This window comes from Tachyglossus aculeatus, chromosome 19, assembly GCF_015852505.1.
Source record: "Tachyglossus aculeatus isolate mTacAcu1 chromosome 19, mTacAcu1.pri, whole genome shotgun sequence".
NCBI classification, from domain to species: Eukaryota; Metazoa; Chordata; class Mammalia; order Monotremata; family Tachyglossidae; genus Tachyglossus; species Tachyglossus aculeatus.
In genome coordinates, this window is record NC_052084.1 from 16,209,837 (window position 1) to 16,236,766 (window position 26,930).

A 26,930-nucleotide genomic window follows, 5' to 3' on the forward strand; every position below is an offset into this window, starting at 1 on the left:
GCCCGGACCCGAGGCCTGCAATCCGGTGGAGGGCCCGGCCCGGACCATCCCAGCTCCGTACTCGACGCCCCCCCCGGGGAAACCCTGCCCCAGCACCCAGGTGAGTGACATGAGACCCCCAACCCGGGACCCTCCCCAAGGGGCCTGGCACCTGGGGGTCCCCTTGGGGAGAGGACTGAGACACCCAGATGGAGAACTGGCCCCACCCTGGGGGGACAACAGGATGGGAGGCCCATCCACTAACTTGTACTTCCCAAGCGCTTAGTACAGTGCTCTGCACACAGTAAGCGCTCAATAAATACGATTGATTGATTGATTGATTGATTGACTAGGCCGCAGTGGGCAGCCCCTGGCAGGGAGGGGCCCGCCTGGCACAAGTGGTCCCAGGCCTGAGAGGGGAAGGGGTGTTAAGTGGATGCCCCCGGACGTCCCCTTCCTTGCCCCCCCAAAAAAGGGGCAGGATTCGGGTGGGGACTCTGGCCCCCTGCCATCCTGCAGCCGTGCCACCCCGTGCCCCCGCCCCGGCCACTTCCTCCTCCTCCTCCTCTTCCTGCATTCCCTATTCCCATACCTCAGGGAAGGCCTAGCCATCTTGCCTTGGCAGCCTGCAGGACAAGGCGGAGGGGGAATGATTGCCGTTGAGGCGTCCTCCCCCAGACCCCACCACCCCCTTCCCACCGGAGGCCAGATTGGACCGGGCCCCCTTCCCCTCCCTGGCCCTAAATCTGGACCCTTTTAGGGGCCTCCCGATTTTCCTGAGAGCCGCCACCCAGGAAGTGGACAGAAGGGGCTGTGGCCTTGGTGACTCAGGATTTGGGGTTTCCATGAAATTTCTGCGCACCCGCTCTCCCGCCCCTCCTCTTCCCCCGAGCCACTGAGTCAGTCCTGGCACCGGAGACGGTGGGGCGGGAGAGCGGGTGAGAAGGCCTTGGATGGCAGGGGAGACTGCAGGGGCCCCGTCTTTGCCAACCCTAGGTGCCAACCGGAGGGGACGGACCCAGGAGTCCCCGTCTGCCCAGCCAGAGAAAGAATAGGAATAGGGCCCTGCTGGTATCTCTTCCGGGCCCTTCCTAGCCTTGGATCTCCTTCCCACGTTGTTCATTCACTCGTAGTAATAATAACACCATTTATTAAGCACTTACAGTGTGCAAAGCCCTGTTCTAAGCGCTGGGGAGGTTACAAGATGATCAGGTTGTCCCAGAGGGGGCTCACAGTCTTAATACCCTTTTTACAGATGAGGTCACTGAGGCCCAGAGAAGTTAAGTGACTTGCCCAAAGTCAGCCGACAAGTGGTGGAACCCATGACGTGACTCCCGAGCCCGGGCTCTTTCCATTGAGCCACGCTGCTTGAGCACTTATCGTGTACGGAGCACTGTACTGGGCGCTTGGGAGAGTACGGTACAACAGTAAACACGTTCCCTGTCCGCAACTTTCATTCATTCATTCATTCAGTCGTATTTATTGGTGCAGAGCACTGTACTAAGCGCTTGGGAAGTACAAGTTGGCAACATATAGAGACGGTCCCTACCCAACAGCGAGCTTACAGTCTAGATGGTCTTGTATCCCGGGCCCCCAACAGCATCCATCCCCCCCATTCCTATCCTTCTCCCCGTCCCCCCCCATCGATTCCCCTCCCCGGTTCCCTGATTTTCTCACCTGTCGGTGCCCCCCGTGCCCTGTGACCCCCAGGAACCCCGCAGGCGGGCGTGAGGCCATGATGCTTTTCGGCGGCATGGCAGCCCAGCTCCAGCGGGACCGGCTGAAGGCGGAAGGGGTCGGTCAGCACGACAACGCCATCCGCTACCTGAACCAGGACTTCGAGACGCTGAGGGCCGAGTGTCTGGAGGGCGGGTGGCTCTTCGAGGACCCCCACTTTCCCGCCGTGCCGGCGGTCCTGGGGTTCAAGGAGTTGGGGCCCCACTCCAGTAAGACCCAGGGGATCCGCTGGATGCGCCCCACGGTGAGCACCGGCCCAGGTCTGAGGCGGGCGGGACGGGGGCTGGAGAGTGTGGACTTTTGGGGATCCTCTGCCAGGGGTGGTTGGGGGGAACGGAAGGGTGGGCACCGGCGTCTGCGGAGTTCAGAGCACTGCTGACCCTCACCCCACAGGAAATAATCGATGACCCCCAGTTCATTGTGGACGGAGCTACCAGGACGGATATCTGCCAGGGGGCTCTGGGTGAGTATCTGACCACCTGAGTGGGGGGCACTGAGCCCCTGGGACTTATTCACGCGGGCATGGGGAGGAGGGCCGGGTATGCCCCCCGTCTCTGAGGAGAAGCCCTGTGCCGTCGTGACCGAGACTGAGGCCTGGGCCCCCGACCCCTCCGATCCGGCCCCAGTTTTCCCATCGTTGGTGGTCCTGGCGGTTGGGAGGGGGTGGCATCGGGAGATGCCCTCTACTCCCCTCCGCTCCCCTCCCCTTTCTCCCTCCGCCCTCACCTCCCCCCACCCCAGGCTGGGTTCATGAAGCCTAAAGAGGAAAACCAGTTTCTCAAGACTTGAAGGTGGGAGGGGTCTCTGGGTGGTTGGGGCAGGGAGAGCCTGGAGGATAAGGAGGTGACTCAGGAGAGGTCCAGGTTGCCCCTCTAACCCTCAGAGCCCAAGGGCCGGCCCTCCTCTGCCCCCCACGGATCCCCCCAGGGCTGACTGAACCTGACAGTCAGCTGGACCCCAAACTGCCTGGGTTCCCCAGGGCTGGACGGGAGCGGCCTGAGCACCGGGGGTCTCCCGGGCAATGGCGCCTGCCAATCTAGGGCCACCTGCCGCGGTGTCTCACCCGCTGACGGGGTACCGGGGGGGCGGGGGTGGTGGACCTTTATTTCTGCCCCTCTCTCTCCTCCTGGTCCCTGCCGCGCCCTGCACCCCCTCACCGTCGATGAGAAATTCAGGTCTTGGGATTTAGAGGTTTCCTATCCAGGTTGGCGATGTCCCAACTGTTGCGCTGGGGTCTATATACGGGGAGAGGGTCTAGAGCAGCCCCCCAGCCCCCCTTTGGCATCCCCCCATCGCAGAGAGCCAGGCAGGGACGAGGCGCGGGGCCGGGCCGGGGGCCAGCCCTTCCCCTGGCAGATGCGCCAGGGTGCCAGCTAACGGGAATTATAATGGGCCGTAACCGCCCTGCTTCCGGGCCCTGGGGCTCCCATCTGCCAGCTCAGGCCTCAACCCGTCCCCCGCTTGGGTTCCTGGTTTCCCTGGGACAAAAGCGGGCACGGGGGCCCCGCACCTCAAATTTCTACCAAAGCACCGGGCACTAGTGGCCTGGGAGTCCTTATCTATCCATCCATCCATCCATCAATCCATCAGTGCTTTTTATTGAGCGCTTACTAAGTGCAGAGCACTGTCGTATGTGCTCGGGAGACTTCAATACAACAGCGACTGTAGACATGATCCCTAACCTCAAGGGGTTCTAATCCCGGCTCCTCCAATCGCCGGCTGTGTGACCCTGGGCAAGTCACTTACCTTCTCTGTGCCTTAGTTTCCAAAACTGAGAACAATCGATCGTATTTATTGAGCGCTTACTGTGGGCAGAGCACTGTACTAAGCGCTTGGGAAGTACAGTACCGTTCTCTATTCCCCTTAGACTATGAGTCCCGTATGGGACAGGGACTATTTCCACTATGATTATCCTCTATCAACCTCAGTATTTAGCCCAGTGCTTGGCATCATCATCATCATCATCAATCGTATTTATTGAGCGTTTACTGTTTGCAGAGCACTGTACTAAGCGCTTGGGAAGTACAAGTTGGCAACATATAGAGACAGTCCCTACCCAACAGTGGGCTAAGCATTTACAAATACCACAGTTACTATTATTATCATTATTCATTCATTCAGTTGTATCTATTGAGTGCTTACTGTGTGCAGGACGCTGTATTAAGTTCTTGGCAAAGTACAAGGCAACAGAAACAGCGTGAGAAGCAGCGTGGCTCGGTGGAAAGAGCCCGGGCTTTGGAGTCAGAGGTCTTGGGTTCAAATCCCGCTCCGCCAATTGTCAGCTGGGTGACTTTGGGCAAGTCACTTCACTTCTCTGTGCCCCAGTTACCTCCTCTGTAAAATGGGGATTAAGACTGTGAGCCCCCCGTAGGGCAACCTGATTACCTTGTTATCTCCCCAGCGCTTAGAACAGTGCTTTGCACATAGTAAGCGCTTAATACCATCATTATTATTATTATTATTAAACAGTGTCATTCCCACAGTTGTTGTTATTATTATATTGTATATAATTTTATAGCGTGGCTCAGTGGAATGAGAATGGCTCAGTGGAAAGAGAACGGGCTTGTGGGTTCAAATCCCAGCTCCGCCAATTGTCGGCTGTGTGACTTTGGGCAAGTCACTTCACTTCTCTGGGCCTCAGTTACCTCATGTGTAAAATGGAGATTCATGTGAGCCCCCCGTGGGACAACCTGATCACCTGGTAACCTCCCCAGCACTTAGAAGAGTACTTGGCACATAGTAAGCACTTAACAAATGCCATCGTTATTATTATGATGATTATGTATTATTTTCATTGTTATTTTTGTCCCATTGGAGACGTTCTCTTCAAACCAATCTACCTTCTCCTCCTCTCCCCCTTCCCCTGTCTTTCCCCTCCTGACTCTACGTCCACCTCAGACGTTCTCAGGGCGGAAACAAGGCAAGGCTTTGGGGCCTCGCCCAAATCAGGAAACTAGAACCAGGCCCGACTTGGCCCTTTTTCAGTCCATCCGCAAACCGACCCGCTCCCGGTCTGTGCCAGGGCCAGCCGGGCTAGACCAGGTCCCGGTCTCGGCCAGGCTGGGGAGCGCCGGTTACCAGGAGGGAATCCAATCCGGCTAGGAAGAGCCGGACTTCCCCTTTAGATCCCATGTCCCGGCCCTTCCCACTTCGAGGGGATCAAGGCTCACACGCTCCCATCCTCAGCAAGAAAAGGGGAGACGGCCAATGCCGGCTGCCGCTTTGAAAGCGGTTGGGAGCCTGGGAGTGGTGCCAATTTTAGGCTGACTTTCTAACCACGGCTCAGTGGAAAGAGCCCGGGCTTCGGAGTCGGAGGTCATCATCATCATCAATCGTATTTATTGAGCGCTTACTGTGTGCAGAGCACTGTACTAAGCGCTTGGGAAGTACAAGTTGGCAACATATAGAGACAGTCCCTACCCAACAGTGGGCTCACAGTCTAAAAGGGGGAGACAGAGAACAAAACCAAACATACTAACAAAATAAAATAAATAGAATAGATATGTACAAGTAAAATAAATAAATAGAGTAATAAATCTGTACAAACATATATCCATATATACAGGTGCTGTGGGGAAGGGAAGGAGGTAAGATGGGGGGATGGAGAGGGGGGCGAGGGGGAGAGGAAGGAAGGGGCTCAGTCTGGGAAGGCCTCCTGGAGGAGGTGAGTTCTCAGTAGGGTGTTGAAGGGAGGAATCAATCAATCAATTGTATTTATTGAGCGCTTACTATGTGCAGAGCACTGTACTAAGCACTTGGGAAGTACAAATTGGCAACATATAGAGACAGTCCCTACCCAACAGTGGGCTCACAGTCTAAAAGGGGGGAGACAGAGAACAAAACCAAACATGCTAACAAAATAAAATAAATAGAATAGATATGTACAAGTAAAATAAATAAATAAATAGAGTAATAAATATGTACAAACTTATATACATATATACAGGTGCTGTGGGGAAGGGAAGGAGGTAAGATGGAGGGGATGGAAAGGGGGACGAGGGGGAGAGGAAGGAAGGGGCTCAGTCTGGGAAGGCCTCCTGGAGGAGGTGAGTTCTCAGTAGGGCGTTGAAGGGAGGAAGAGAGCGAGCTTGGCGGATGGGCAGAGGGAGGGCACTCCAGGCCCGGGGGATGACGTGGGCCGGGGGTCGATGGTGGGACGGGTGAATAATAATACTAATGGTATTTAGGAAGCGCTTACTTTGTGCCGAGCACTGTTCTGCCTTCGGTTTGAGATCCCGGGCCTTGGGCAGAACCTGTGGGCAGAATAGAAGCTTCTCAGGGCAAGGCAGGGTGTGGAGAGGATTGGGAACAGGGCGGGTGGGGATTGAGCGCGCTGACCCTGTCCCCGCAGGTGACTGTTGGCTTCTGGCCGCCATCGGCTCCCTCACCCTCAACGAGGAGCTCCTGCACCGGGTGGTGCCCCACGGGCAGAGTTTCCAAGAGGAGTACGCGGGCATCTTCCACTTCCAGGTGGGCGGCGGAAGGAGGGGCAGGGAGGGCCCGCCCCAAGGAGCCCATTGCCCCCGACGAGGGTCTCTTTCCCCCAGGATGGATCAGGCCCACCCTGAAACCAAAATAGTGTCTAGTGTCCACTCCTTGCCCAGATTCCTCCTATCTTTCTCTCTCTCCCTTCCCCTAAGACCTCTTGAGGGCCAGAGGCAGTGCCGGCCTGATTATCTTGCATTTACTCCAGCGCTTTTGACAGCGCTTGGCCCGGAGTAAGGTATCATTGATTCATTGATTCAATCGTATTTATTGAGCGCTTACTGTGTGCAGAGCGCTGGACTAAGCGCTTGGAAAGTACAATTCGGTAACAGTTGAGACAGTCCCTCCCCAACAACGGGTTCGCAGTCTAGAAGGGGGAGACAGACGACAAAACATAACAAGTATCATCAAAATAGATAAATAGAATTATAGATATATATATAGACATCATTAATATAATGGAGTAATAAATATGTACAACTATACTCAAGTGCTGTGGAGAAGGGAAGTGGGTAGGGCAGAGGGAGGGAGTGGGGGCGATGGGGAGGGGAGGAGGAGGAGCAGAGGAAAAGGCGGGAGGCCTCATCATCATCATCAATCATATTTATTGAGCGCTTACTGTGTGCAGAGCACTGTACTAAGCACTTGGGAAGTACAAGTTGGCAACATATACAGTCCCTACCCAACAGTGGGCTCACAGTCTAGAGCGCTGGGGAGGTGACAAGGTGATGAGGTTGTCCCACGGGAGGCTCACAGTCTTAATCCCCATTTTCCAGATGAGGGAACTGAGGCTCAGAGAAGTTAAGTGACTTGCCCAAGGTCACACAGCAGACGTGTGGCAGAGCCGGGATTCAAACCCATGACCTCTGACTCCAAAGCCCGTGCTCTTTCCTCTGAGCCACGCTGCTTCTCTCTGGGCGTCAGTGACCTTATCTGTAAAATGGAGATTAAGACCGTGAGCCCCATGTGGGACAGGGACTGTGTCCAACCTGATTAACTCGTATCTACCCTAGTGTTTAGAACAGTGCTTGGCACATAGTAAGCACTTAATCAATCAATCATATTTATTGAGCGCTTACTGTGTGCAGAGCAATGGACTAAGCGCTTGGGAACTACAAGTTAGCAACATATAGAGACAGTCCCTACCAATAGTGGGCTCACAGTCTAAAAAGGGGGAGACAGAGAACAAAACCAAACATACTAACAAAATAAAATAAATAGAATGGATATGTACAAGTAAAATAAATAAATAGAGTAATAAATATGTACAAACATATATACAAGTGCTGTGGGGAAGGGAAGGAGGTAAGATGGGGGGATGGAGAGGGGGACGAGGGGGAGAGGAAGGAAGGGGCTCAGTCTGGGAAGGACTCCTGGTACTTAAGCACCATAAATGTTAGTGGTATCATTCATTAGTGCCGTTATTCATTCATTCAGTCTTAGGTATTGAGCGCTTACTGTGTGCAGAGCACTGTACTAAGCGCTTGGGAAGTCCAAGTTGGCAACATAGAGAGACGGTCCCTACCCAACAGTGGGCTCACAGTCTAGAAGGGGGAAACATTAGTAATGGCAGCCTTGGTGATGCCCGTGATGATGTCCAACTGATGCCCCCTTGGTCCTCACCCCTAAGCCCAGCTCAGTCCCGGCGGGTAGGGAGGGTGAGGGGGTGTCTATCTTGCGGCCCGGCTGACGTAAACCTCTCCGTCCCCAGATCTGGCAGTTCGGAGAGTGGGTGGACGTTGTAGTAGACGACCGCCTGCCCACCAAGGATGGGGAACTGGTGTTTGTCCACTCGGCGGAAGGCAGTGAGTTCTGGAGCGCCCTGTTGGAGAAGGCCTATGCCAAGTGAGTGCCCGCTTCCGGTGCCCACTCCCGCCAATCAGTCAGTGACTGATCAGCCTATCGCTTTCAGAGAATCAATCAATCGTATTTATTGAGCGCTTACTGTGTGAAGAGCACTGGACTAAGCGCTTGGGAAGTACAAGTTGGCAACATATAGAGACAGTCCCTACCCAACAGTGGGCTCACAGTCTAAAAGGGGAAGAGAAGCAGAGTAGAGAAGCAGCGTGGCTCAGCGGAAAGAGCCCGGGCTTTGGAGTCAGAGGTCATGGGTTCAAGTCCCGGCTCCGCCAATTGTCAGCTGTGTGACTTTGGACAAGTCACTTAACTTCTTTATAATAATAATGATGGTATTTATTAAGTGCTTACTATGTGCAAAGCACTGTTCCAAGCGCTGGGGAGGTTACAAGGTGATCAGGTTGTCCCACGGGGGGCTCACAGTTTTAATTCCCATTTTACAGATGAGGTAACTGAGGCCCAGAGAAGTTAAGTGACTTGCCCAAAGTCACACAGCTGACAAGTGGCAGAGCTGGGATTTTTACCGATGCTATTGATGCCACTGTACTAAGCGCTTGGGAAGTCCAAGTTGGCAACATCTAGAGACAGTCCCTACCCAACAGCGGGCTCACAGTCTAGAAGGGGGAGACAGACAACAAAAAAAAACATATTAACAAAATAAAATAAATAGAATAAACATGTACAAGTAAAATAAATAGAGCATTCATTCATTCAATCGTATTTATTGAGCGTTTACTGTGTGCAGAGCACTGTACTAAGCGCTTGGGAAGTCCAAGTTGGCAACATATAGAGACAGTCCCTACCCAACAGTGGGCTCACAGCCTAGAAGGGGGAGACAGAGAACAAAACAAAACATATTAACAAAATAAAATAAATAGAATAAACATGTACAAGTAAAATAAATAAATAAATAGAGCATTCATTCATTCAATCGTATTTATTGAGCGCTTACTTCGTGCAGAGCACTGTACTAAACTCTTGGGAAGTACAAGTTGGCAACATATAGAGACGGTCCCTACCCAACAGTGGGCTCACAACCTAGAAGGGGGAGACAGAGAACAAAACAAAACATATTAACAAAATAAAATAGATAGAATAAGCATGTACAAGTAAAATAAATAAATAAAGAGTATTCATTCATTCATTCATTCAATCGTATTTATTGAGCGCTTACTGTGTGCAGAGCCAACGTGGGAAGTCCAAGTTGGCAACATATAGAGACGGTCCCTACCCAACAGTGGGCTCACAGCCTAGAAGGGGGAGTCAGAGAACAAAACAAAACATATTAACAAAATAAAATAAATAGAATAAACGTGTGCAAATAGAGTAATAAATCCGTACAAACATATATACATATATCCAGGTGCTGTGGGGAGGGGAAGGAGGTAAGGCGGGGGGAATGGGGAGGGGGAGAGGAAGGAGGGGGCTCAGTGTGGGAAGGCCTCTTGGAGGAGGTGAGCTCTCAGTCGGGCTTTGAAGGAAGAGATTCATGTCTGTCTCCTTCTTTAGACTGTGAGCTCGTTGTGGGTAGGAAACGGGTCTACCGACTCTGTTCCGTTGGACTCCCCCAAGGGCCCAGTACAGTGTGCCAAGCACACTCATAAGCACTCATTGATCGATCATCATCAATCGTATTTATTGAGCGCTTACTACGTGCAGAGCACTGTACTAAGCGCTTGGGAAGTACAAATTGGCAACATATAGAGACAGTCCCTACCCAACATCATCAATCGTATTTATTGAGCGCTTACTATGTGCAGAGCACTGTACTAAGCGCTTGGGAAGTACAAATTGGCAACATATAGAGACGGTCCCTACCCAACAGTGGGCTCACAGTCTAAAAGGAGACCCCGCGGGGCCGGGGGTTGGAGCCAATGACCTGAGTCACCTCTGCCCATCTCTCAGAGAAAGTCATCCCCCCACCCCCGTCCTTCCAAAGATACAGCGCTCCTGGGATCAGCGGGGGAAAAGCTTTCTTTCCCGGTTGCCCAAGAGGACACCCCCGCGTGGGCCTCATTCATTCATTCATTCATTCATTCATTCAATCGTATTTATTGAGCGCTTACTGTGTGCAGAGCACTGGACTCGGCGCTTGGGAAGTACAAGTTGGCAACGTATAGAGACGGTCCCTACCCAACAGTGGGCTTACAGTCTAAAAGGGGGAGACAGAGGGGAGACAGATGGATGGTGGGTTCCCGAGTGGTGTTCCGCTCCAGAGGGTCAGATCCCAGTCTTCCTCTAACGGTTGTTCCCCGTTCGTGTCCCCCGCTCCCCTCCCACCCGCCGCGGCCCGGGACCCACAGGCTGAACGGCTCCTACGAGGCCCTGTCCGGCGGCAGCACCACCGAGGGGTTCGAAGACTTCACCGGGGGCGTCGCCGAGATGTACGAACTTCGGCGGCCGCCCCGCAACCTCCCGCACATCATCCGCAAGGCTCTGGAGCGAGGCTCGCTGCTCGGCTGCTCTATCGACGTAAGGAGGCCGGGAGGCCCCTCGTTTGTCCCGCCCGGACCCTCTCTGCTCCCACCTGCCACCGTATCTTAGCCTGGATTTTTCCCCCACCCCAGGCCCTATGCTCCTTCCACCTCCACGCAACGTCCGTTTTCCAGAATGCTTTGGGGGTTGACAAAGTCCAGTGCTCTGCACACAGTAAGCGCTCAATAAATACAATTGATTGATTGATTGATTGATTGACAAGGTTTAGGAGGCCATCTGGTCCATCCTCTTGGTAAGCCGGCCTTTGCCGTATCTGGCAGAGAGCTGCTCCCATTACCCCGAGCCTCCCCATTCCTTCAAATGTTCCTAAACCCCTGGAGAAAGAGCTAGTCTCCATGTTCCCCCCGAGAGGGGCACTTGGGCCTCCGTTCTCCTCAGCGTCTAACCTCGGTCCTTCCTATTGCAGTTTCAGCTGCTCCCTTCCTGTCCTCCCCAGAAGGTAGTGTGGCTCAGGGGAAAGAGCCCGGGCTTTGGAGTCAGAGGTCGTGGGTTCAAATCCCGGCTCCGCCACCTGTCAGCTGTGTGACTTTGGGCGAGTCACTTCACTTCTCGGGGCCTCAGTTCCCTCATCTGGAAAATGGGGATGAAGACTGTGAGCCCCACGTGGGACAACCTGATTACCTTGTAATAATAATAATGATGGCACTTACGAAGCGCTTACTATGTGCAAAGCACTGTTCTAAGCGCTGGGGAGGTTACAAGTTAATCAGGTTGTCCCGTGGGGGGCTCACAGGCTTAATCCCCTTTTTACAGATGCCTCAGAGAAGTTGCCCAAAGTCACCCAGCTGACAATTGGCGGAGCCGGGATTTGAATCCGTGACCTCCGACTCCAAAGCCCGGGCTCTTTCCACTGAGCCACGCTTGTATCCACCCCAGCGCTTAGAACAGTGCTTGGCACATAGTAAGCGCTTAACAAATACCATTATTATTATTATTAAGGCAACCTGGGCCTTGTCAGTGGCAGTCCAGCCCCCTGCCTCTGGGCAGAACACTTCATAACCAGGGCTGAGTGACCCCAGTGGCCTCAGAGAGGGGCAGTGATATCAGAGGGACCTGCCCCCCCTAAAAAAACTTCCCGTATCCTGATTCCGACCCTCCCTGTTCCTCTGTTTCCCCAGATCACAAGTGCCTTCGACATGGAGGCCGTGACATTCAAGAAGCTGGTGAAGGGACATGCCTACTCAGTGACGGGGCTTAGGGAGGTGAGTCGTCCCCCCGGTCTCCCGCCCCCACTGACCCCCGGGACCCCCAAGTCCCTCGGCCGCTCCCCAACCCAAGCCCCGTTGAGTAGTCAACCCTTCATCCTGCACGCTGAGGCGTCCTGTGAGAAGCAGAGGATAGAGCACGGGCTTTTCAGTCAGAAGGACCTGGGTTCAAATCCCGGCTCTGCCCCTTGTCTGCCGTGCGTGACCGCGGCCAAGTCACTTCATTCTCTGTGTCTCAGTCACCTCACCTGTAAAATGGGGGTTAAGACTGTGAGTCCCGTGTGGGACGGGGGACTGTGTCCAACCTGATCAGCTTATATCTAGCCCAGCCCTTAGAACAATGCTTGACACATAGCAAGTGCTTAAATACTATTATTATTATGGAAAGAAACAATTTGTGCACAAAGTCGGGACATCAGAGAGGGCGAGTGCTACCGCACGTTTTCCTGACTGAGACTTTTCAAGAATCGTAACCTTTGCCTTTCAGGAGAACCAGGTGGGCTTTTGTATCTTACATCTTGGTTGAATCCATATATGACGGCGGGCCAGGAAATATCACAGGGCGAATGAGCACCTTCACGAGAATATTTGCCTCCCACCCAGATTGTACTTTCCAAGCGCTTAGTACAGTGCCCTGCACACAGTAAGCGCTCAATAAATACGGTCGAGTGAATGTGGCTCAGTTCCCTCATTTGGAAAATGGGGATTAAGACCGTGAGCCCTTTATGGGACAGGGACAGTGTCCAACCCGATTTGCTTGTATCCACCCCGGCGCTTAGTAGAGTGTCTGGCACATAATAAGAACTTAACAAATACCACAATAATTATTATCAGATCTCAGGCTTCAAGGCTTCCATCCACCGGCCTGTCTGCCTCACATCTTAATTCCTCCTGCTCTTAGAGGATCCCGCCCCAGGAAGCCCTCCGGCTCCCCTCCCCTGCAACTCTGCCCCCTCCACGCCCTAAACTCTTCCACCACCTTGTCCCCTTTTTCGTGCTCCTGCTGAAAACCCGTCTCCTCCAGGAAGCCCTCTCAGACTATCCCCGATATCTCCAGCTCCCCGGCACGTGCCGGCTCCATCCACCCTCGAAACCGTCCCACCCCTCCGGCCTCCATCGGGTGTGTGTCTGTCTGTCGGCCGCTGGACTGTCCGCCTCCCGAGGGCAGGCGGCAGCCTTCTCCTTTCCCTGTTCCTCTTCGCGGGACTGACCGTGACCTCTGACCCCCTCCCCAGGTCAACTATCGGGGCCGGCAGGAGCCCCTGATTCGCATCCGTAACCCTTGGGGGCAGGTGGAGTGGACGGGGGCTTGGAGTGACAAGTAGGTATTGGTCCACATTGGGCCGGGGATCTGGGATCTCCCGGTGCCCATCTTTGCTCCCTTCCCTCCCCGGGGGGCTAGGAAGGGAGGGTCCTCAGAGGCCTTCCCAGACTGAGCCCCCTTCTTCCTCTCCCCCTCCCCATCCCCCCGCCTTACCTCCTTCCCCTCCCCACAGCGCCTGTATATATGTATATATTTATTCTATTTATTTTATTTTGTTAATATGTTTGGTTTTGTTGTCTGTCTCCCCCTTCTAGACTGTGAGCCCGCCGTCGGGTAGGGACCGTCTCTATCTGTTGCCAACTTGAGTGCTCTGTGCACACAGTAAGCGCTCAATAAATCCGATTGAATGAATGAATGATGGCCGAGGGGCTGGCTGGGCTACTCATTCACTCAATCGGATTTATTGAGCGCTTACTGTGTGCAGAGAACTGGACTAAGCGCTTGGGAAGTACAAGTCCTCGCCTCTCTGCCAGTGGTGCCCACCTCCCCCGCTCTCCCCACAGTTTCAATGAGTGGAATAAAATTGACCCTGATGAGCGGGACGAACTGCAGCTCAAGATGGAGGATGTCGGAGTCCGGGCGGGGAGGGTGGAGGGGCTGGCCAGGCTACTCATCCATTCAATCGGATTTATTGAGCGCTTACTGTGTGCAGAGCACTGTGCTAAGCGCTTGGGAAGTACAAGTCCTCGCCTCTGTGCCAGTGATGTGAGCCCACTGTTGGGTAGGGACTGTCGCTATATGTTGCCAACTTGTACTTCCCAAGCGCTTAGTACAGTGCTCTGCACACAGTAAGCGCTCAATAAATACGATTAATTGATTGATTGATTGATGCCCACCTCCCCCCACTCTCCCCACAGTTCCAATGAGTGGAATGAGCTCGACCCCGATGAGCGGGACGAACTGCAGCTCAAGATGGAGGATGGAGAGTTCTGGTGAGTGGGATGGGCACGGAGTGAGCGGGGCACGGGGGGCGGAACGACACGGCCCTTCTCGTCCCCACCTTCTCCCTGCCACCTTCACTCGTCTTGTCCGTCCTCGGTCTCCGGTCACCTTCCCCGCTTTCCCGGTTGTGGGGGCGGCCTGGCTGCCGGGCTCACGGACCCCCGTCCCCGCCCGCCCCGGGCAGGATGTCATTCCAGGAATTCCTGCGCCAGTTCTCCCGGCTGGAGATCTGCAACCTGACCCCCGATGCGCTGACCAAGGATGACCTGAGCCGTTGGCACCCCACGCTCTTCGAGGGCTCCTGGCGCAGGGGCAGCACGGCGGGGGGCTGCCGCAACCACGCTGGTCAGCCGGGGGGCGGGGAAGACCCCGGGCACTGCCACCTGTGCCCTCCGCCCCTGATGCCCACACCTCCCAGCAGGCCCCTTCCCCCCCGTCCCCTTTTTAGCCCCTCTGTGAAATTCATTCATTCATTCATTCGTATTTATTGAGCGCTTACTCTGTGCACAGCAGTGTACTAAGCGCTTGGGAAGTCCAAGTCGGCAACAGATAGAGACGGTCCCTACCCAACGACGGGCTCACAGTCTAGAAATGGGGATTAAGACTCTGAACCCCATGTGTGGTAGGGACTGTGTCCAACCCAGTCACTTTGTATCTCCCCCAGCCCTAAGTACAGTGCCCAGCACTTAGTAAGCGTTCGATAAATACCTTTGATAGATTGATACAATAGCGTTGGTGGATACTCTGTCCAACCTGATTTCCTTTCATAATAATAATAATAATAATAATAATGGCATTTGTTAAGCGCTTACTATGTGCAAAGCATTGTTCTAAGCGCTGGGGAGGATACGTGGTGATCAGGTTGTCCCACATGGGGCTCACAGTCTTAATCCCCGTTTTACAGATGGGGTAACTGAGGCACAGAGAAGTGATGTGACTTGCCCAAAGTCACACAGCAGACAGGGGCAGAGCCGGGATTAGAACCCATGACCTCTGACTCCCAAGCCCAGGTTCTTTCCACTGAGCCACACTGCTCCTCTTTGTATCTACCCCAGCCCTTAGTACAGTGCCCGGCACTTAGTAAGCGCTCGATAAATACCTTTGATGGATTGATACAATTGAGTTGGTAGATATTCTGTCCAACCTGATTTCCTTTTGTCTGCTCAAGCAGCAGTTAAATGCCACAGTTATTATTATTCATTCATTCATTCAATCGTACTTATTGAGTGCTGACTGTGCGCAGAGCACTGTACTAAGCACTTGGGAAGTCCAAGTTGGCGACATAGACGGTCCCGACCCAACGACGGGCTCACAGTCTAGAAGGGGGAGGCGGACAACAAAACAAAACATGTGGACAGGTGTCAAGTCATCAGAATAAATAGAAATAAAGCCAGATGCACATCATTAACAAAATAAATAGAATAATAAATATGTACAAGTAAAATAAATAGAGTAATCTGTACAAACACATATACAGGTGCTGTGGGGAGAGGAAGGAGGTAGGGCAGGGGGGATAAATACCTTTGATCGATTGATACAATAGAGTTGGTAGATACTCTGTCCAACCTGATTTCCTTTTATCTACTCAAGCAGCAGTTAAATGCCACAGTTATTATTCATTCATTCATTCAATCATATTTGTTGAGCACCGACTGTGCACAGAGCACTGGGCTAAGCGCTTGGGAAGTCCACGTCGGCGATATAGAGAGACGGTCCCGACCCAACGACGGGCTCACGGTCTAGAAGGGGGAGGTGGACGACAAAACAAAACAAGTGGACAGGTGTCAAGTCATCAGAATAAATAGAAATAAAGGTAGATGCACATCATTAACAAAATAAATAGAATAGTAAATATGTGTAAGTAAAATAAATAGAGTAATAAATATGTACAGACATATATACAGGTGCTGTGGGGAGAGGAAGGAGGTAAGGCGGGGGGGATAAATACCTTTGATCGATTGATACAATAGAGTTGGTAGACATTCTGTCCAACCTGATTTCCTTTTATCTGCTCAAGCAGCAGTTAAATGCCACAGTTATTGTTATTCATTCATTCATTCAATCATATTTATTGAGCGCCAACTGTGCACAGAGCACTGGACTAAGCGCTTGGGAAGTCCCAGTCGGCGACATAGAGAGACGGTCCCGACCCACCGACGGGCTCACTGAGCCCCTTCCTTCCTCTCCCCCTCGTCCCCCTCTCCATCCCCCCATCTTACCTCCTTCCCTTCCCCACAGCACCTGTATATATGTTTGTACGTATTTATTACTCCATTTATTCATTTATTTATTTTGCTTGTACCTATCTATTCTATTTATTTTATTTTGTTAGTATGTTTGGTTTTGTTCTCTGTCTCCCCCTTTTAGACCGTGAGCCCACTGTTGGGTAGGGACTGTCTCTATACGTTGCCAATTTGTACTTCCCAAGCACTTAGTACAGTGCTCTGCACACAGTAAGCGCTCAATAAATGCGATTGATGATGATGGGCTCACGGTCTAGAAGGGGGAGGCGGACGACAAAACGAAACATGTGGACAGGAAACCAGGTCCCCCCGCGGCCGGGGTGGCGTCCAGCACTGGCTCCCAGTCCTCCCCGCCGGTACAAACCCGTCCGCGTCTCTTCCCGCAGCCACGTTTTGGATCAACCCGCAGTTCCGGCTGCGTCTCCTGGAGGAGGACGACGACCCCGGGGACGACGAGGTGGCCTGCTCCTGCCTGGTCGCCCTGATGCAGAAGCACCGGCGCCGGGAGCGGCGTGTGGGCGGAGATATGCACACCATCGGCTTCGCCATCTACGAGGTGGGCGGCGGGCTTGAATTGCTTGTTGTGTGGCCTTGGGTAAGTCCCTTGACTGCCCTGTGCCTCGGTTTCCCCGCCTGGAAAATGGGGACTCAGTCCTGTGAGCCCCAGGCGGGAGAGGCCTTGCGTTCAACCTGATTATCTTGGAACTATACCCAGCGCTTAGAACAGTGCTTGCCGCGTAGTGAGCGCTCAACAGATCTCACTTCATTCGTTCCATCGTATTTATTGAGCGCTTACTGTGTGCAGAGCGCTGGACTAAGCGCTTGGGAAGTACAAGTTGGCAACATATAGAGACGGTCCCTACCCAGCGGCGGGCTCACTTCAGAAAAGGTGTGTGGTCAATTAAGGTTTCTATGGCTACTACTCCAACTAATAATAATAATAATAATGGCATTTATTAAGCGCTTACTATGTGCCAAGCACTGTTCTAAGTGCTGGGGAGGTTACAAGGGGATCAGATTGTCATTCATTCAATCGTAGTTATTGAACGCTTACTGTGTGCAGAGCACTGTACTAAGCGCTTGGGAAGTACAAGTTGGCAACATATAGAGACAGTCAATCAATCAATCAATCGTATTTATTGAGCGCTTACTGTGTGCAGAGCACTGGACTAAGCGCTTGGGAAGTACAAGTTGGCAACATATAGAGACAGTCCCTACCCAACAGCGGGTTTCACAGCTCACAGTCTTAATCCCCATTTTACAGATGAGGTAACTGAGGCACAGAGAAGTTGAGTGACTTGCCCAGAGTCACCCAGCTGACAATTGGCAGAGCCGGGATTTGAACCCATGACCTCTGACTCCAAAGCCCGGGCTCTTTCCACTGAGCCACACTGCTTCCCTACTACTACTTACCAATTCTCAACTACTACTTACCAATCTTCCTGAGAAGACCTGGGGACATTGGAAAGCCCTGTCCCATGCCTGCCTCCACCCTGACTTTTTTTAATGGCATTTATTAAGCGCTTACTATGTGTCAAATGCTATTTTAAGCGCCTGGGGTAGATACAGTTCAGTTAGGTCAGACAGGGGCTCACAGTCTAAGTAGGAGGGAGCATATTTGCTATTCTATTTTATTTTGTTAATTTGTTTTGTCATCCGTCTCCCCCTTCTAGACTGTGAGCCCGCTGTTGGGTAGGGAGTTGCCAACTTGTTCTTCCCAAGCGCTTAGTACAGTGCTCTGCACACAGGAAGCGCTCAATAAGTACGATTGAATGAATGAATGAATGAACAGGTATTTACAGTTACCTCGTGTGTCAAAAAATGAGGATTAAGGGTGTGAGCCCAGTGTGGGAAGGGACCGCGTCCAACCTGATTAATTCATATCTACTACAGCGCTTGAAACAGTGCTTGGCACGTAGTAAGCACCCTTAAGCCTTCTAGACTGTGAGCCCGCTGTTAGGTAGGGACCGTCTCTATATGTTGCCAACTTGGACTTCCCAAGCGCTTAGTACAGTGCTCTGCACACAGGAAGTGCTCAATAAATACGATTGAATGAATGAAAACAGTTGAGGTACGATTGAATGAATGAATACAGTTGAGGAAATTGAGGCATAGAGCAGTCAACTGAATTGCCCAAGGACCCACAGCAAACAGGTGGCCTAGGCAGGACTGGAACACAGATCCTCTGACCCAAGGGCCGATGCTCTTTCCACTTGGCTACGCTGTTGCTTCCCTTCTCCCTCGCCTCCTCCTCCCCGCTGGGTTATGCCCCCCCCCCCCAGCACCCCCATCTGACTCTGTCTCTGACTGCGTCTCTGACCATGTCTCTCTCTGCATCTCTCGCACACAGGTCCCAGAGGAGGTAAGGCGGGCTGGCGGGATCCTGAGGGCCACAGAGAGGGGTGCGGCGGCTGGATCCCCGAGAATCCGGGGGTGGAGGGCGGAGGCTGAGGGCCTAGGCCTCCTGAGTCAAGTGTCCAGCGAGGGGGACGCGAAGGCCGCCTGATCCTGGAGTCCCCGGGGGTGTGCCCGCTGCCCAGCGGTGCCCAGCAGTGCCCGGTGTGCCACAGTTGCAGGGCAGCACGGGCGTGCACCTGAAGAAGGAGTTCTTCCTGCGGAACCAGTCCCGCGCGCGCTCCGAGACCTTCATCAACCTGCGGGAGGTGAGCGCCCACGTGCGCCTGCCCCCGGGCGAGTACGTCGTGGTGCCCTCCACCTTCGAGCCCCACCAGGAAGCCGACTTCGTGCTGCGCGTCTTCACCGAGAAGCAGAGCGACACCGAGTGAGGACCCGGGCTGCCCTTCCCCTTCCCCTCTGAAAGCCCCAGAAACGTCCCCCGCCACTTTCCCCGCCTGGCCTCCGAGACCGGGCCCGCCCCTCCCTCCCCTTCCTTCCCGCCCTGCCCGAGCTCAGCCGTGGTCTTCCCTGCCTCATCCCTCTCCGTGTGCCCCCTTCCAGGGAGCTGGATGAGGAGATCAGTGCAGATCTGCCCGATGAGGTGAGAAACCGGGGTGGGTGGGCTGGTAGGAGGCCTAACGTCGGGAAGACGGGGCCTGAGGGGCTGTGAGTGGGGTGCAGGCTTGGGAAGGGAAGGAGGTGGTACCCAGAGACTGGGCATCTTGGGGTCTCCCGCCCTCCCCCCTCCTCTCCTCCCTCTCCCCGTCCTCTTCTGCCCAGGAGAACCTCTCCGAAGACGACGTGGATGAGTCCTTCAGAAGCATGTTCGAGCAGCTGGCAGGGGAGGTGGGCACGGCGGGGGAGAGAGGGGGGCAGAGTCAGCTGGGCACCTTCACGAAGACAGGGCCTGACCTCGGACCTCCCTCTGTTCCTTAGGATCTGGAGATCAGCGTGTTTGAGCTGCGCAAGATCCTCAACAGAGTCGTCACAAGACGTGAGCCCAGCTCCAAGCCTTCCCTTGCCCCCAACCCGGCTTCAGCCCCCTGACCCTGAACGGACACAAAAAGCCCACTCCTCTCCCCTTTACCTCCCTCTATCACCCCTTCTCTCTCCCCTCTCCTCCTCCTCATCTCTCTCTCCCGCTTCCCTGCTTTCTTCCCACACTTGGAGTCTCTCCCGGGAAATTTTCCTCAGGTCTCCGCCCCTCCCGCTCCTGGGTCTTTCTCCCCCCGCCCGGCCTCATCCCGCGACGGGGCCTTCTGTCGGGGCCTAAGATCAGCCCCCGGCCCCCTTTCCCTCCCTTTTCCTCCTCTCCTCGCTCCACATCCCACGCCATTCCCATCCCTCCGTAGCCCCTGACCCACCCACCCACCTCTCCCGCAGACAAAGACTTGAAGACGGATGGCTTCAGCATGGACTCTTGTCGCAACATGGTCAATCTCATGGATGTATCCTTCCCTGCTCTCCTCCCCATCCTCCCGAATCCTCCTTCCTCCCACCCCCGCCGGGAGGGCACTTGGGGAAGATGGAATAATCCCAACCCTACCATCTTTCCGCCTGGCACTGCCCACCCAGAGGGAGACTCTTCGGGGCGGAAAAATCCAGTCTTCCTCCACCCTCAGGCCCGTAACCCCATCTTGGGGAAGCAGCCTGGTGTAGTGGCTGGAGCCCGGGCCTGGGAATCAGAAGATCCTGGGTTCTAATCCCGATTCTGCCACTTTCATTCATTCAGTCGTATTAATTGAGCGCTTACGGTGTGTGTGCAGAGCGCTGTACTAAGCGCTTGGGAAGTCCAAGTTGGCAACACAGAGAGACGGTCCCTACCCAACAATGGGCTCACGGTCTAGAAGGGGGAGACAGAGAACAAAACAAAACATATTAACAAAATCATTATCAATCGTATTTATTGAGCGCTTACTATGTGCAGAGCACTGTACTAAGTGCTTGGGAAGTACAAATTGGCAACATATAGAGACAGTCCCTACCCAACAGTGAGCTCACAGTCTAAAATAAAATAAAATAATTAGAATAAATATGTATAAGTAAAATAAATAGAGTAATAATAAATAAATAGAGTAATAATAGAGTAATAATAAATAAATAGAGTAATAATAAATAAATATAGCAATAATAAATAGAGTAAATAAATAGAGTAATGATAAATAAATAAATATAGTAATAATAAATAAATAAATATAGTAATAATAAATAAATATAGTAATAAATAAATAGTGATAATAAAGAACAAATAAATAATAAATGAATAAATAAATAAATAAATAAAATGGGGATTAAGACTGGGAGCCCTAAGTGGAACAGGCACTGTGTCCAACCCGATTTGCTTGTGCCCACCCCAGCGCTTGGCACGTCGTAAGCGCTTAACAAATATTACTATTATTATTATCATTTTTGCCTCTCGCACCCACTTCCGAATCGTCCCTGACTCCTCACCTCAGAAGGATGGCAGTGCCCGCTTGGGCCTGGTGGAATTCCAGATCCTCTGGAACAAAATCCGCAAGTGGTTGGTGAGCCAAGAGGGGGGTGGCGGATGGGTAGGGGTGGGCAGAGGGAGGGAGAGAGGGAGGGAGGGAGGGAGGGGTCAGCTCTTGGGAAGGCAGCGTTGGGAGAGGGGACCCCAGCGGAATTGTGAGGGGCAATTCCCAACCATCTGGATCTGCCTGTCTCCCCCTCCCCACCGCAGACCATCTTCCGCCAACATGACCTGGACAAGTCGGGCACCATGAGCGCCTATGAGATGCGTCTGGCTGTAGAGTCAGCGGGTGAGGGGGCCGGCGAGGGAGATGGTGGGGAATGCTGTGGTCCGTGGAGGGTGGGGAATTGGGGGGGTGGCTCAAATCCCACCTGGGGGGCTGGGATTTCCCCAGGAAGGAAGGGAGAGGCAGGGGGCTATAGCCCCCCCCGACTAAGTCTTTCCCCCATCCCCTGAGGAGACGTGGTCTGGGGCTAAAGAAGGAGCAATAATAATAATAATGGTATTTGTTAAGCGCTTACTATGTGCAAAGCACTGTTCTAAGCACTGGGGGGGTAGCAGCGTGGCTCAGCGGAAGGAGCCCGGGCTTTGGAGTCAGAGTTCATGGGTTCGAATCCCGGCTCCGCCAATTGTCAGCTGTGTGACTTCGGGCAGGTCACTTCACTTCTCTGGGCCTCAGTTACCTCAACTGTAAAATGGGGATTAAGATTGTGAGCCCCTCGTGGGACAACCTGATCACCTTGTAACCTCCCCAGCGCTTAGAACAGTGCTTTGCACAGAGTAAGCGCTTAATAAATGCCATCATTATTATTATTATTATTACAAGGTGACCAGGTTGTCCCACCAGGGGCTCACAGTCTTAATCCCCATTTTACAGATGAGGTCACTCAGGCCCAGAGAAGTGAAGTGACTTGCCCAAAGTCACACAGCAGACAAGTGGCGGGGCTGGGATTAGAACCCATAATAATAATAATAATAATAATAATGGCATTTGTTAAGCGCTTACTATGTGCCAAGCACTGTTCTAAGCGCTGGGGGGGGGATACAAGGTGACCAGGTTGTCCCACCAGGGGCTCACAGTCTTAATCCCCATTTTACAGATGAGGTCACTGAGGCCCCGAGAAGTGAAGTGACTTGCCCAAAGTCACACAGCAGACAAGTGGCGGAGCCGGGATTAGAACCCATGACCTCCGGCTCTCAAGCCCGGGCTCTTTCCACTGAGCCACGCTGCTTCTCTGCCCTTAGACAGAAGGACTCTCATTGCAGGCAGGGAATGTGTCTGTTATATTGTTATATATTGTTATATTGTATATATTGTATATTATCAAGTGCTTAGTACAGTGCTCTGCACACAGTAAGCACTCAATAAATACGATTGATTGATTATATTGTTACATTATTCTCTCTAAGCGCTCAATCAATCAAATGTATTTATTGAGTGCCTACTGTGTACAGGGCACTGTACTAAGCGCTTGGGAAGTCCAAGTTGGCAACATATAGAGACAGTCCCTACCCAGCGCTCAGTACAGCGCTCTGCACACAGTAAGCGCTCAATAAATACGATTGACTGACACTAGGAAGGACCGCCCAGTGACGAGGGAAGGGTCCAGCTTCCGACCCTGGCGGGGGGTGGGTCCCGACCACCTTCCCCAGGACGGCTCCGGCCCCTCCGGTCTCCCCCCGGGTCGTGTCTGGGCCTCCCCCACAGAGCCCCTCTCCCCCCTCTCCAAATCCTCTGCTTCCAGGCTTCAAGCTGAACAATAAGTTGCAGCAAGTGCTGGTGGCTCGCTACGCCGATGACAACTTGGGCATCGATTTTGACAACTTCGTGTCCTGCCTGGTCAAGCTGGAGGCCATGTTTCGTGAGTCACCCCGTCTCCCACCCATCCCGCACCCCCCAGCCCCCCGCCGCCGGTCCGCCGAGTGTAGACCTCTCTCTCCCCCTCACTCCTTCTCGGGTCGAAGAATCTGAGGCTACTTCACTTCTCGTACAAGTACAACTTGTGCTTCCCAAGCGCTTAGTACAGTGCTGTGCACACAGTAAGCGCTCAATAAATACGATTGATTGATTGATTGATCTCGGCCTTTTGGCTGAGACGGAGCGGACTATCTGTTCTGAGAGAAGCAGCACATAGTAAGCGCTCAATAAATACGACTGATTGATTCTCGGCCTTTTGGCTGAGACGGAGCGGACTAGCTGTTCTGAGAGAAGCAGCACACAGTAAGCGCTCAATAAATACGGTTGATTGATTGATGGATTCTCGGCCTTTTGGCTGAGACGTAGCGGACTATCTGTTGTGAGAGAAGCAGCACACAGTAATCGCTCAATAAATACGATTGATTGATTGATGGATTCTCGGCCTTTTGGCTGAGACAGAGCGGACTATCTGTTCTGAGAGAAGCAGCACACGGTAAGCGCTCAATAAATACGATTGATTGATTGATGGATTCTCGGCCTTTTGGCTGAGACGGAGCGGACTATCTGTTCTGAGAGAAGCAGCACACAGTAAGCGCTCAATAAATACGATTGATTGATTGATTGATCTTGGCCTTTTGGCTGAGACGGAGCGGACTATCTGTTCTGAGAGAAGCAGCACATAGTAAGCGCTCAATAAATACGACTGATTGATTCTCGGCCTTTTGGCTGAGACGGAGCGGACTAGCTGTTCTGAGAGAAGCAGCACACGGTAAGCGCTCAATAAATACGATTGATTGATTGATTGATTCTCGGCCTTTTGGCTGAGACGGAGCGGACTACCTGTTCTGAGAGAAGCAGCATACAGTAAGCGCTCAATAAATACAATTGATTGATTGATTCTCGGCCTTTTGGCTGAGACGGAGCGGACTAGCTGTTCTGAGAGAAGCAGCACACAGTAAGCGCTCAATAAATACGATTGATTGATTGATTCTCGGCCTTTTGGCTGAGACGGAGCGGACTAGCTGTTCTGAGAGAAGCAGCACACAGTAAGCGCTCAATAAATACGATTGATTGATTGATTGATCTCGGCCTTTTGGCTGAGATGGAGCGGACTATCTGTTCTGAGAGAAGCAGCACACAATAAGCACTTAATAAATACAATTGATTGATTGATTCTCGGCCTTCCGGCTGAGATGGAGCGGATTATCTGTTCTGAGAGAAGCAGCACACAGTAAGCGCTCAATAAATACGATTGATTCTCTGCCTTTTGGCTGAGATGGAGCAGACTATCTGCTCTGAGAGAAGTAGCGCGGTTTAGTGGATGGAGCAGAGGCCTGGGACTCGGAAGGACTTGGGTTCTAATCCTGGCACTTTTCTGCTTGGGCCAGTCCGCTTTTCTGGGCCTCAGTGACCTCCTCTGTAAAATTCATTCGTTCATTCAATCGTATCTATTGAGCGCTTACCGTGTGCAGAGCACTGAGAAGCAGCGTGGCTCAGCGGAAAGAGCCCGGGCTTTGGAGCCGGAGGTCACGGGTTCGAATCCCGGCTCCGCCACGTGTCTGCTGTGTGACCTTGGGCAAGTCACTTCACTTCTCTGCACCTCAGTGACCTCATCTGTAAAATGGGGATGAAGACTGTGAGCCCCCCGTGGGACAACCTGATCACCTTGTATCCCCCCCAGCGCTTAGAACAGTGCACATAGTAAGCGCTTAACAAATGCCATTATTATTATTCCTAAGCGCTTGGGAAGTCCAAGTTGGCAACATATACAGACGGTCCCTACCCAACAGCGGGCTCACAGTCTAGAATGGCTAAAATGGCCGTGAGCTCCATGTGGCAACTGGAGGCTAACTTGTATCTTCCCCAGCGCCTAGAAAAGCGCTTGGCACATAGTAAGCGCTTAACAAGTATCATTATTATTATTATTACTATTCCAGCGCTTAGTACGGTCCCTGGCACATAGGAAGTGCTTAACAAATGCCTTTTAAAAAGAAAAAAGACCTTCGGGGACCTTCTCTGCATGGTTTTTGTTCCCTGGGAGGTCCCCCCCAGGCCCGGTTTCTCCCCTTCTGGCTCCTTCCATGCTTCCCCCCTTTCCTCGGGATCAGGATCTTCCTTCCCCCAACAGGATTCTTCTACGGTCTGGACCCCGAGGGCAGTGGTACCGCTGTCATGGAGCTGGGGCAGGTAAGAGACGAGGGTCCCGTCGGGAACACTGGGGGATTGGGAAAAGGCCCTCCAGCCAAGCCAGAAAGGGGATGGTGATCCCAAAGGACCCCGGTTCAGCCCCCTCCCCTCACCCAACACCGCGCCCTCGCCTGGGACTCCCAGCAGCACGGCAGAGTGCCTGGGAATCAGAAGGTTGCGGGTTCTAATCCCGCCTCCCCCACTTGTCTGCTGTGTGACCGTGGGCAAGTCACTTCATTCATTCAATCGTATTTATTGAGCACTTACTGTGTGCAGAGCACTGTCCTAAGCGCTTGGGAAGTACAAGTTGGCAACATATATTGGCAACAAGTTGGCACTTCACTGCTCTGTGCCTCAGTTCCCTCATCTGTAAAGTAATAATGATGGTATTTATTAAGCGCTTACTATGTGCAAAGCACCGTTCTAAGCACTGGGGAGGTTACAAGGTGATCAGGTTGCCCCACGGGGGGCTCACAGTCTTAATCCCCGTTTTACAGATGAGGTCACTGAGGCCCAGAGAAGTTAAGTGACTCGTCCAAAGTCACACAGCTGATAATTGGTGGAGCCGGGACTTGAACCCATGGCCTCCGACTCCAAAGCCCGGGCTCTTTCCACTGAGCCACGCTGCTTTCTCTACTCCGCTTCCCTGAAAGCGATAGGCTGATCAGTCCCTAGAAGCGGGCACTCACTGACGATTGAGACCCCGAGCCCCACACGGGACAGGGACTGTGTCCAACCCGATATGCTCGCGTCCACCCCAGCGCTTAGTACAGTGCCTGGCACGTAGTAAGCACTTAACAAATCCCATCATTATGAGTATTATCATTTCCCTGACCACCTCACCTTCCCCCTTCCTCCCCACAGTGGCTGGTCCTCACCATGTGCGGATAGAAGAACGGCCCGGCTCCTCCGGCACGCAGCCCCCCTCCCCGATTCCTGGCGTCAGGACCGGGGCGGAGGGCGAGGGGCCGGCTGACCACCTCAGCCGCCCCCTCCCTGCTTCTGCATGTGCTGGGGCCTGCCTGGGGGCCCGACCCGGAGCCGGCCTGGAGGCGGGACGGCATCCCAGTTCCTGAGGGCGTCCCCCGTCTCCCCTCAGTCTGGGGGTGGCTTTTATACTCTCTGTCTCTCTGATTCTATCTTTATATATATGTATACATATATATATATGTACACATAGGACTTGGGAGGGTATTTTAGGAAGTGGGAGGGAAGGGGGCTTCCCCCATCCCTGGGCTCACCTCCTCAGTCCCGTTCCCCCGTGCCACAGCGCTGTGTGGGCACCCATCAGGACTCCCTTCCCTTCACCTTTTTCTCCCTCAACCGCCACTGAAAAACCACTCAGTGCAGTTAGCCAAGGACAGGGTCCATGCCACTTCCGTCCGCCCGACACTCTGAGGGACCGTCCACTCCGGGCCCTCTGTGTCTCTTGACCACCAGTCTGCCTGTGGAGTAGCCTGCCAGCAGAGCCAAGGGGGGCCAACAAGGGGATGGGGGGGACCCACTGAGGCCAAGGATGGAGATGAATCTGGCCGTACCACTCCCCCCACTCCCTCGCCCAGCTGTACCCCCTCCCCAAGTCCATCTCTTCCTTTCCTGCCTTCCTCCTCCCCAGCCTCGACCTCCCCACAGCCCCGTGGGCCTCAGTAAACGTTTCGTAATAACAGCC

At 53.2% G+C, this 26,930-nt stretch overlaps 1 protein-coding gene across 1 annotated transcript; it reads left to right on the top strand.

Moving 5' to 3' along the window:
* CAPN11 (calpain 11) lies at positions 1–26,930 on the top strand. The gene is made up of 22 exons (XM_038761251.1): positions 1–100; positions 1,690–1,960; positions 2,110–2,179; positions 6,068–6,186; positions 7,913–8,046; positions 10,362–10,530; positions 11,673–11,756; positions 12,995–13,080; positions 13,941–14,015; positions 14,210–14,370; positions 16,655–16,824; positions 18,619–18,630; positions 18,839–19,050; positions 19,227–19,266; positions 19,446–19,511; positions 19,602–19,659; positions 20,049–20,113; positions 21,122–21,190; positions 21,367–21,445; positions 22,902–23,018; positions 25,203–25,261; positions 26,126–26,930. Exons 2-22 carry the CDS (start codon positions 1,715–1,717, stop codon positions 26,150–26,152), a joined length of 2,118 nt encoding a protein of 705 aa, XP_038617179.1. The 5' UTR covers positions 1–100; positions 1,690–1,714; the 3' UTR covers positions 26,153–26,930.

Excerpts from the sequence above, each read along its gene's own strand:
- CAPN11 (XM_038761251.1), top strand. The coding sequence starts at position 1,715 with ATGATGCTTTTCGGCGGCATGGCAGCCCAGCTCCAGCGGGACCGGCTG. Across the intron at positions 13,081-13,940 it reads ACGGGGGCTTGGAGTGACAA|TTCCAATGAGTGGAATGAGC; the intron begins GTAGGTATTGGT and ends CTCTCCCCACAG. Across the intron at positions 23,019-25,202 it reads CAAGCTGGAGGCCATGTTTC|GATTCTTCTACGGTCTGGAC; the intron begins GTGAGTCACCCC and ends TTCCCCCAACAG.